The sequence below is a fragment of the Cebidichthys violaceus genome, unplaced genomic scaffold, assembly GCF_023349555.1.
Source record: "Cebidichthys violaceus isolate CVI_PGR_0920_01 unplaced genomic scaffold, fCebVio1.0.p SCAF_67, whole genome shotgun sequence".
NCBI classification, from domain to species: domain Eukaryota; kingdom Metazoa; phylum Chordata; class Actinopteri; order Perciformes; family Stichaeidae; genus Cebidichthys; species Cebidichthys violaceus.
The window spans coordinates 827297-838296 of NW_027176894.1; the positions used below are offsets into that span (position 1 = coordinate 827297).

Consider the following 11000-nt stretch of genomic DNA (forward strand, 5'->3'; position numbering starts at 1 on the left):
TGGTGCCGGACATTCTCTTACACCGCCGGAATTGAACTAAAGAATGGGGAATTATAAAAGTAAGTAGATGTGAAAATGCAAAACAAGTGGTTGTTACTTTGTGCGGCGAAGCAGAAAAAAAATACAAATCAAACTGACCTTTAATAGATGCTATTTCTAAAAACATGCAGCGAGATAAGGAACGCAGCATTTAATCAGCCTTATAAAGTCGCTTTTCTCTTTCTTCTGCCGTTCGCTGCGGAATCTAAGGAACTAACTCATTAACACAATAATATCTACTGTAACAAAGGTCAGTGGTGACGGATAGGTTTGACATTCACAAAGTCTTTTCCCTCCACTGCCCAAAAAGAGAGACAGACGGTTCTGTATAAATATTGATATCAATAGAGGGAGGTTGTAGTTGTTCTGGCCTCTGATCGCTCACATTGATTCCTTGCTTCCTCTCTCCAGTCATTCACACAGTAATCAAATCATCCACCCGGTGAAGCCCTTCATCGCGAGATCCTCTCTTCTCCACCTCCGACAACATAACAATTGTTCCATTAATCAAAATGTAATACATCTGATTTGTTTGTAAGTCCCTCATATTGATCTCTCTCCAACTCATCACAATGAAGCTCTGCATCCTCACGCGTTCTCTCTGAACAAAGTTGTTTTTTCTCATCCGAGCCGCAGACAAATAAACCCTCTCGCACACTGGGCTGCATTATCAGACATACATTCGTCCATCATCTTCAAAACTGTCTCTGCGTTTCCCTCTTTGAAGTCGGAGTCGTCTCTCCCTAAAGAATATCTAATACATTTTTAATAGCCGACTGCGTTCGTCTCTTTCTCTCAGCAGAAGACACAAAGGTTTCTCCTCCAGTGCTTTCTGGGGACGGATCCACTTGTTTGGACCCCGCTGGTGCTCATCAATCATTAATGATCTCGCTGTGTTTCCTCTGCATTCTTTTTTTTTTTTTTTTTAGGCATTATCACATATTTGGCTCCCAGTGCATGTATGCAGATACACTGTAGTCCCTAATGAGATGAGCGAGGGCGACCTCGCTGCGATCCTCTCCGTGGGACACCGAGAGGAAGAGAAACATTTAGACACAATGCGGAGGCTGGGCTGTTGTCGCTGTCGTTTCCCCTGACACCAGGTCAGACTGTTGCAAAGAAAGCAGGTCAGATTGTGAGAAGACAACAAACAAACAGACAAACAAACAGTTCAGATGACTAAAGATAGAAAGAGGAGAAAACAACTGCTGTTATACTCAGTGGAGGCAAACCGCAAACCGCACTCACACGTCAAATAACTTGGAATAAAACAAAAGTTTCATTTCATCTTTCATCTTCTTTAATGCAAATGGTTCTTTTTTTAACATCTAGTTCAGACTTTGAAAGTTAAACAGCGGCGATATGTTGATTAAAAGACTTTGTCAGTATGTGATTAATCCTCTTCGTGTCTGTCTGCTTTATTCTCTCCCTCCCTCCTTTCCTTTCTTATTGCCATCTCATCATCTGTTACCTTCCCTTCACTCTCCTCCTCACCTTCATCCTCCTCCTTTTGACCGACACCTTCCCTCCTCCTCACCTTCATCCTCCCTCTCTCCTACCTCTTGTCACTTGACTTCCTCCTGATCTTCCTCTTCATCCTTGTTTCCCCTCCTTCTTCCTCTCCGCCCTTTTCTTTCCCTACCACGCCTTCGCCGCCTCAACGTCCTTTGCCGTCTTGTCGTTGTCGCCTCCCTCTTCCTCCTCACCTGCGCTTTTCTCTTCGCTCCTCCTCGTCTCAACCTCCTATCCACCCCGCCCATCTTTTCCTCCTTTCCTCATCTCTTCCAGGCACTTCCTCCTCTGAACCCCGGCGTCTCGCTTCCCTCGGCAGCCTGTTGGACGATCAGCATTGGCACCGTTTGGCGGTGGAGCGGCGCGGCGCTCACCTCAACCTCACAGTGGACAAACACACGGAGAGGGTTCAAATCCCCGCAGAGTTCAGCGGCTGGGACATCGAGCAGGTGGGAGGAGCTGCTCTGACACAAAAACCACGCCTACATAAACATAATATATGCATTTTCTCAGCTTATGTTGGTTTTTGTCCCCGTGCAGCTGAGTGTCGGGGCGGTCCAGGCCGTCGTCTCCGAGAGGAACTTTCACGGCTGCCTGGAAAACCTTCAGTACAACGGCCTCAACCTGATAGAAGTAGCTAAAAACAAAGACCACCGAGTCGCTGTTGTGGTGAGAACATGTTATCACCAACACCCGGTTCCCCGAAATGCTCTTATCTGAACTTTTCGTTGTGACGAAAGCTTATCATCACTTGCCAATGTTTCATTTAGTTTGTATTCTGTTTATATGTTAGGAGCATATAGGTCAGAGCCTAAATGGCAAAACCAAATCAACACTGCACATACTGATCATCATCATCATCAGATGTAGACCAGCAACTAGCTTCAAAAGTTAGATCCACAGGAAGTACAAGCCTCCGATTCTTTTGTGGCACCACATACTTTTTTTTTTTTTTTTTTGTATTCCTCCGATGTGATGGTGACAGATCACGTTGATCATCTGGGGGGGAAAGCGAGCAGCTTTGATGTTCAGCTCTTCAAACTCTTTTACTTCTGAGAGAGAATACAGCATCAACAGCCGGAGCCGCGCCACCTAAAATACCTAAAATACAATCTGCAGGCTAAATGTGTCCCTCCACGAGCCGATGAGAGACTCTGCTCGGTGTTGTTTTGCGACGTAGAGAGGCTACCGCGGAGACACGCGCTAAGAGTCCACCGAACCGATCCCTCACATGCATTATAGATGAGGTTGTGCGTGTCTACATGTGCAGGTTCATGTCGCTGCTGCTAATTAGCTTCAACTAGCTGCTTGTTGAAGCTGACGAGCGCTTGAAAGAGGACAGTGAGTGATGAGAGGACGGCGAAGTGTCGGCGGTGGGTAGACTTTCAGTAAAGCTCCCTCGTCTTTTTCCATTAAGGCCCTTTAGGTGTTTCTACGCTGACGATAAGTGGATCGAGCTGAGTGGAGAGCGGAGCTGAACCGTTTCTAATAAACGGTCTGTCGTTACAGTAAAGGACCGGAGAGATAAAGGTTCAGAGATTCACGTGCATGGCTGAAGATCTAATAGGGGCTCTATTAGTTGTAGTCATTTTTAATATAAAGACCACTTTTGTCCATTCTTAAAGGTACGATAACAAAATGAAGTGGAGCTTTAAATGATGTATGTGTGTTTAAGTGTGTGAGGGGGGATTTTGGGGGGGGGTGTACGGTGTGTTAGCGAATGGCACTTTGGGGGATTTTATTGCTCACTTTTTACTTTATATTTTGCAGTGGTGCTGCATCCTCCGCCACCTGCGTCCATACATCTTTTTAACAGCTCTGCAAAGGGCTTTTAGATGTCATCTGTGTTTCCGGAGCATTATAAAGATAGCGGGCTGATATTCCCTGCAGAGGGCCGGGACTGTAATATATAACTGCTGCAGCCTTTGCAATGGACCCGGTGTCATTACCACTACTCAAAACAATGGGCCACAACGGAAACGTCTACAGAGCGCTGTTCACATTCATACCCACCTCCCTCCACGCCTCCTGGGTGACATTGGTATTTTTCAGTTTGCAATCATGGCTTTTATTCTCAAGGAGACTCGCTGATGAGATCGAGTGACACGAGGTCACATCGGCACGCCCTCTGCAGCTGATTAATATTCATGTTTAATGTTGTTTAATCTCTCTTGTAATCATTTTCTCTCTCTCTCTCTCCACGCTGCATGTTTCTCTCTCAGGGCAATGTGACCTTTTCTTGCGGCGAGTCGGTTTCCGTCGCCGTGACGTTCCCGGGCCCCCGGAGCTTCCTCCGGTTGCCGGGGGCGGCCGCGTCCTCGTCCTCGTCGGGGGGCGTGTCCGTCGGGTTCCAGTTCAGGACGTGGAACAAGGCGGGGCTTCTGCTCACCTTTGGCCTGCCTCAGGAAGGGGGCGTGGTCTGGCTGCACCTGAGCGAGGCCAGACTCCGGCTGCAGATCCATAAAGCCGGCAGGGCGCTGCTGGAGCTCAGCGCAGGTCGGTCTAACAGCCTGTACAGTTCACTCTTGTTGTAATACTGAATTTTAACGATAGTAATTCTGATGATTGCCGTTAAACGTTCGCCCAGGTTCTGCTCTGGACGACGGTCAGTGGCATTCGGTGGAGCTGAACTCCAGACGAGGCCGTCTGACCGTCGCTGTGGATAAAGAGGAAGGAGGCGTCGCTCACGCCGGCCACTCCGTCGCCGCAGGAAGTCAACTCTTCTTCGGTGGTAAGACTGAAACAAATCACGTCTGTTACCACACTGTAGAAGGTGCCATTCACGGAGCTGTGGAACTTCACCGTCTTTAACATCTTTACACTGGACATGCATCGATGATGCTTTAGTATTCACTGGATATTCAGACAGTAGAAAATCTGGGTTGAGCATGAATTAGTAGTCAAGATTATTTTTTATTACCTTTTCAGCAAATTTAGTGAAAATGTTGTCTTTTCATGTACATAGAAGCTGCTACCTTCTCTGACAACACCTTTATAATTCAAACACTAGTTGCAGCAAATAGAGGAATCATGTAAAGCGGCTGTTCACTGTGACATTTCTTCATACTGTACAGAACAGCTGGTGTCTCACCTCCACAGCTGTGTTTGTTCTGAGCCAAGTTTAGCTCGAGGCTGTTCTATAATGAAAGTTGTGAGGTTTGCTTCGTCTTCCCCTCCCTCTTTTCTCCGCTCATTTTTCTCGCTTCCTTTCTCTCTCCTCTTTCCCTTCCTGTTTACTTTTCCTCTCTTCCTGCCCTCCAGTCTTTTTCATTTCTTTCTCCACTGGCTTCCTCGCTTCCTCCTTTTCTTAAATCTCATCTCTCTTGTCCGCTCTTTACGCAGCCGTATTACAATCCAGGCATGTTCTCTAACCGCCTTAGGCTTTTTATCATCACACACACACACACACTTACACATTTACACGAACTCTGTTTCCACGTTAAACGGACTACGAACAAATAAAATAAGGATATTCATTTGATCAAGGCACTTTGCTTCTTTGCCGTCCTGTCCAGGTTGTCCCGCTGAAGAAGACGGCCAGGACTGTCAGAATCCCTTCAGCCTCTTTCAGGGCTGCATGCGTCTCCTCAGCGTGGAGAACCAGCCGGTGGACCTGATCATGGTGCAGCAAAGACTGCTGGGAAATTACAGCCACCTGCAGATCGACATGTGTGGCATCATCGACAGGTCAGAACCACCGAAACCCTTTTTTTACATTTTACATTGTATTCCTCAGGCGATCACCTGGTCTCTATGTTTGCAGCCTTCAGCTTCATATCGTGGGGCGTCTGGACGTGTTCACTGTTAAACATTCGGCTCAGGTTTTATGGTCGAATGAATTCTCCCTCAATGCAGTTGTTGAGACCTGTCTATAGCTCTGTTGGTTGGTGGGCGTGTCAGAGTGAACACATACAAACACTGTATTGTTTCAAACAGCTGTCAGCGTACCATAGATCACACAACACATATAGTTATAGTCGCTACACTTTGTTTTGCTTTGGACAGCACTGAATACTGTGTTGTACTCCTTGTGAAAGGCTTTATAGTCTTCAGTAATATATGACGGGAGACAGTTTACATCCGGTCATAAACACTCCCCCACCAGGTGTCGGACCCATTGCATCTTGAGTGCAACCCTTTAACCGCTCAGCCATCCTGGTGAGATCATCTTTTGAAGCTGTCCACACAATAATAATGCTTTCAAAGCCAAAACCCGAAATGAATGAAACCACTTTAACAAGCTAATCAAGGTGATCAAACACAGTAGTTGTCATATATGTGTCTAAACAGCAACAACAGTTATGATTTCACTTCACAATTTGGCCAAACAAGACACATTTTTGTGAGAGTCGTACACAAAGCACCGGAGCATAATGGACATCTTCTTGGTTAGTTCACTTGTTTATGTTAAATGGCAAATGAATAAATTCCATGTTTTGTGGGAGGCTGTGAAGACAACCTTCAGCACTAAATGTTATCCTGTCTCTTTTTATATATATATATATATATATATATATATATATATACAAAATATATATGCAACAGGTACAAAGCATCTTACTTTGTACACTACTGGTTTTTTAAACCAAACAGAACCAAACAGGGTGTAACAGGGATCATGGTGGGGTACAATACTCCTGTATTGTGCTCTTTTCCCTTTCTGTCTTTAATTTACTGACTTTAGGTACTGTTTTAATCTCCAAAAATACATCTTGTATCTTTTACATCATCTGCTTTGTATCTGTGAATGCACATGAACATAATTTAGAAGAGAAGACGTCATCATTACCTGTCTGAGATTAGAACACACAGGTGTAAATCAAACAATCCATAGAGGCCAAGGTATGAACTACTAGGTACAGTATGAACTGTCAGACCTGCACAAAGTCAATGATTAGTAGAGATGAATTGGGGTGTAGTCCTTATTTACCAGGAGTGGGGTTTGAACCCACGTGGGTAAACACCCATTGGATCTTGAGTCCAACGCCTTAACCACTCGGCCATCCTGGTTAATGATTTATGGAATGTGAAGAAAGAGATACCCCAATATTCATCATATTTATCAGACGCAACTGTTGCAGAAGTGAAATGTAATTTTTCTTTTCTTTGAATTCTTGGCAGAGTCATTTATTTGTGAGGTGAAGCGATGGATCCAGAATAATTAGAAACAAATGCACACAAACAATCCAAAGCATCCTCCCAGCATTTCCTTTACAGAACGGTGAATTATTGCTCAGAGGGGAGACCTGAGGTGTGAAATAAAGAGCTAAAGACAGCCCTGTTTGTTCAAATCCTCCTGACATCTGACAAAATAAACCAACCCATTTGTTATAATAAGCCTTATTCTCATCTCACTCGAGTGTCTGCCTCTTTGTTCTGATTCATCGGCTCTTTCAATTATCACCTCGACGATATCTGCAGTGTGAAAGCAGCAAACTTTACGTTCTCTGTTAATGTCAAGACTTTCCATCATTCCGCTTTTATTCTCTCTCCAGCTGTCTCTTTGCTGTGCAGTTCATTTAGACATCTACAAAAGGCCAATTCATCCGATCGTAGATATTTCACTCTGGACCAAAGTGATATAACTACAACCATATTGCAAGCACGGTTATTGATGCAACGCGTAATAAAAGATTATATGGAAAATATCACAATTTATATATAAACAGCTATATATCCTCACCAGAGAAGGAGAATGTGCTCCAGTGGGTTTAATTAAATATCTCCTTGTTTCTACATTTATCAGATTATTATCCAGCTCTCGCTCAGATCTGCTCGCTGGAACAGAACAAAACAAAAAGCACGACTCCCACTGCGCGTCCCTTCATCGTAACTCTGTTCAAAATATAAAGTTAACAGGAAAATGGAGCTACAGTCGCTGCTTCCATACGCTTCTCCGACCTCAGAGCAGGGAGTCACATCTGCGTCGGTGTGCGGGCTTAATAGCGCTGGAACCCCTTTACGAGGAGCACAACAGAGGAAGCAGCCATGCATTTAATAGACCTGACCCATCAGTCCCGTTGCAGCGCTTGCGCTCTAAAGAACCTCTGATCTAAACCGCGTTCACGTTGCAAGCGGCGTGATCGAAAAGTCAGGAGAAGGCCGTCCGTTTCCTGTCGGAGGTGAACGACCTGGGAATGAGGGCGACGACGACCTGTGATAACTCTGACGTCAACGGATTGAGAGCGAGAGGAAGAGGTGGAGGTCGCAAAGCGTGTCGCACTTTAACGCACAAGACGGCGCTTTTTGTCCCGTCTCCTAACATCAATGTTAGTTTGAATTGAACAAAAAGAGGCAACAGCATCGTGGAGCTGTCTCATTTAATTAGTTCTTGTGTTGCAGTCTTTACCCATCATGTCAGCCCAGCTGACGGTTCGCTGTATTACTCCCCGGAGGAGTCGTTGTTGACGCTTGCATGGATGCAGATTTAGACATTAAATATGAACAGGCTTTTTCATTTGACAACTCAAAGTATGTCGACTCTGACTTCTTCTGTTTGAAGATAGTAGATCCTTTTGTGCGTTTGCAGTTGTATGTGATCTAAAGTACTGTGAACATAGATCTCATATCGTGGTGTTTAGGGGGGCAACTGATCACAAAACTCACGTCAGATCGTATCACGGATTTGAGTCTCGGATCATATCAGCACACAATTAAAAAAAGGCAGCAAATGCAACTTTCAGAGATTCCCGCTCATGCTTTTTTGCTACAGATACCAATTGCTGATCATCACATTGTCTACAGAAATCATTCAAATCAATATCAATTTGTGAAACATGACAACATCCTTTTCGGGTGAGATTCAATATAGCAACACATTACCAGGAGTGGGGTTCGAACCCACGAGGGCATCTGCCCATTGGGTCTTAAGTCCAACGCCTTAACCACTCGGCCATCCTGGTGCTGTTTTTTATGACTTCTTTCCCCCCCCACCCGCCCATGTTATCAATAGCTACTTAAAGGTTCAGCCAAAGATTTCAGGTGTGTACAGTTCTCACAAATAATAGGCCTACATACCATAAGTGGGATTTGAACCCATGAAGACTTGTGTCCGGTAGAGTTACTCAGTCACTCATTGACACGTGTTACTAACTGAGACAATAGGATGGATATTTAAGACTGTGGCATATTTCTGTAATCACATATTAGTTGTAACTTGATTGCACTTTCATTGCTCTTGTCAGTACAATAGTCGACTCATTTTGGCAAAGACGGAACCAAAAGTGAAACTCATCAACTGTCACAAAGAGATCAGACGTCACCACTGCCAGTTTGATTACTGTACGTCGGCCCTGGAACCCTGCCGCACTCACACAAACACTAAATATATCAAATAAAAGAGCCCCGCTGTGTGGTAATGTGAATTTAAAGTGAAATGCCTTATCTGCAAGGCTCCAGCGCACTCTTAGATTAAAGCAGCGTAGAGATAAATGGAGGTAAAAGTCACACTGTAGCAGGCAGACAGGCTGCTTAGTCAGCGCTTTTATCTAAAGAAAAAGAGGGAGGCTGCAGATTCTGCACAGTCGTCTTGTTTCCTCTTCAATATTCCACCCTGGGTTTTGGGCGAACACACTCAAAACGCTGTCACGTGTTTCCAGAAGTAAACACACTTTAAAGCATGTATTTAGGAACGTACAGAAGGACACAAACGCAACATAGACCGGCCGTCACGCTTCTTCAACACCGATGACGTAAAACCTCCCGGAGGTGCCAGCCGGGCAGCAGATGGAAAGCAACCAGTGTGGATAAAAGAAACACACCGTTACTCATCGTCTCCTGTCGTCCGGTGTCTGTCTGTCTGTCTGTCTTCTCAGCAGAATGAGGTCACAGGATGTCTTCATGTATCTCAGCAGAGACGCGGGAGCTGAAAAAAAGAAAGTGTCAGTTTAACGTCGATAGTTTTGTTTTTTTATGTGCAAAAAGGTTTTGAGGTATCTGGCTCTGGGACTTCTATCACCACGCCCATTCAATGCAGGGGAATGGGATTTGAGACTCGTGTCCTCAGCGTGGTCTTCACCTCATCTTATTATCAGAACTACTTTCCACCAATTAAATAGTCCCTATGAAAGCTATTGCCTCTGTGTGTCTTGAATTATCCAGAACTAACAGACTAATGAACGGATAGAAGATGGGGGGGAAGAAATGATCATAAGTCCAGTTACAGATATGATGTAATATAGTAACAGTTACCCGGTTGCCATCAGTGGTGCCAGCTTATACATATAGAAAGACATGTTAAAAATAGGGACAGCAAATAGAAAAACATGCACCCCGAAATTAATAAAAAGTCTTAAACAGGCATCTGTTTTAGAGACAGTGATAAAGCAAATAAGGTTGAAATGTTTCACTCATCAGTATCACTAACACATGTGTACATTTCTTCTCCATTCATTTTGTTCTGCACAGCTTTTCAAGCCTCAGTAACTCTCATGTCTTTTTTACGAACAGGTTGTTTTCTCTGGTCGTCAGTTCTCTTTGAGGAGACTCAAACGATCGGATTCTTGTTGGCATTTTGGGCGGGGTTTTTTTTGGGGGGGGAGGGGGGGTGTATCCTACAATACGGTTGCATGCTGTTGGCTTGCTCTTCCACTGCCAACACTTCTGCAACTACATTTTTTTTTTTTAAATTACCTGATCATTGGCTTTCATGTTCAGCGGCCCTCGGGAAAGGAGTCGCTTTTACGCGCGATCTTGCCGCTCGTCTTAAAATCTGTGAACTGTAAAAGTAGATACTCATAAATACGAATGCTTTTTCCTCCCGTTGTTTTTCATTTCCTGAGCTCTCACGGTAGCTTCTCAACCTCCCACTATCCAGTAAACTGTTCACCGTCTTCACACAGAGGAAGAAAAACACAAAGTACAGTGTTCTATTTCTAATGTCACAGTTTCACAGTTTCAGTGTCAAAGAGGTGAATTTCGCTACCCCCCCCCCCCGTCCCCGTCCCCGTCCCCGTCCCCCCACACAGGACTGATGTCATGATGGTGACAGCAGTTTATTTATCTATAGATAGCACACACACAGCTTCACTTACGTCTCCCGGGAGCTGTGTTCGTGGAGCTTCTGCAAACAGTGTGGCGGCACTTTAGAAGAGAAGCTCGGTTAATTCTGCTGCTGAGAAGAAGTTAAAAGAATATTTTCTATTCAGCGGAAAACTTCCCTTTTAATACATGAAATGAAAGGAACATCTAAAGCGAGAAAGTAATGAAATTGATCTTTTGATCTCACTGGGGAAGGGTGAAAGAAAGGTGTTTCAAATGAATTTTGTCTGCAGGAGACATCTTTTCATTCAACATAAAAAAAAGTTTTGTTTTTTTCAACAACCTCCCAAAACTTAATAAATATATAAACCGATATTAAAAATGTAAGATGTTCCATTTGACGTTTTGTTCCTAAATAACCTTGAAGAGCTTCGGCTAAAAGGTTGTTTTTTTTTGTCCCGAGAAATGGA

General features: G+C 44.3%; 1 protein-coding gene and 2 non-coding genes across 3 annotated transcripts in view; 1 reads left to right on the plus strand and 2 right to left on the minus strand.

The window, feature by feature from the left end:
- The window catches only part of LOC137890622 (contactin-associated protein-like 4), a 93105-nt gene that overhangs the window by 50510 nt on the left and 31595 nt on the right, over positions 1 to 11000 (plus strand). Inside the window, exons 7-11 of the mRNA XM_068734781.1 lie at positions 1828 to 2000; positions 2092 to 2220; positions 3774 to 4047; positions 4139 to 4282; positions 5067 to 5238. Coding sequence (XP_068590882.1) covers positions 1828 to 2000; positions 2092 to 2220; positions 3774 to 4047; positions 4139 to 4282; positions 5067 to 5238 — 892 coding nt within the window. The remainder of the gene's footprint in view (positions 1 to 1827; positions 2001 to 2091; positions 2221 to 3773; positions 4048 to 4138; positions 4283 to 5066; positions 5239 to 11000) is intronic.
- trnal-caa (transfer RNA leucine (anticodon CAA)) lies at positions 6479 to 6561 on the minus strand. Its single transcript has one exon. It is a non-coding gene; the product is annotated as a tRNA-Leu (tRNA).
- Positions 8371 to 8453, minus strand: trnal-uaa (transfer RNA leucine (anticodon UAA)). The gene has a single exon. It is a non-coding gene; the product is annotated as a tRNA-Leu (tRNA).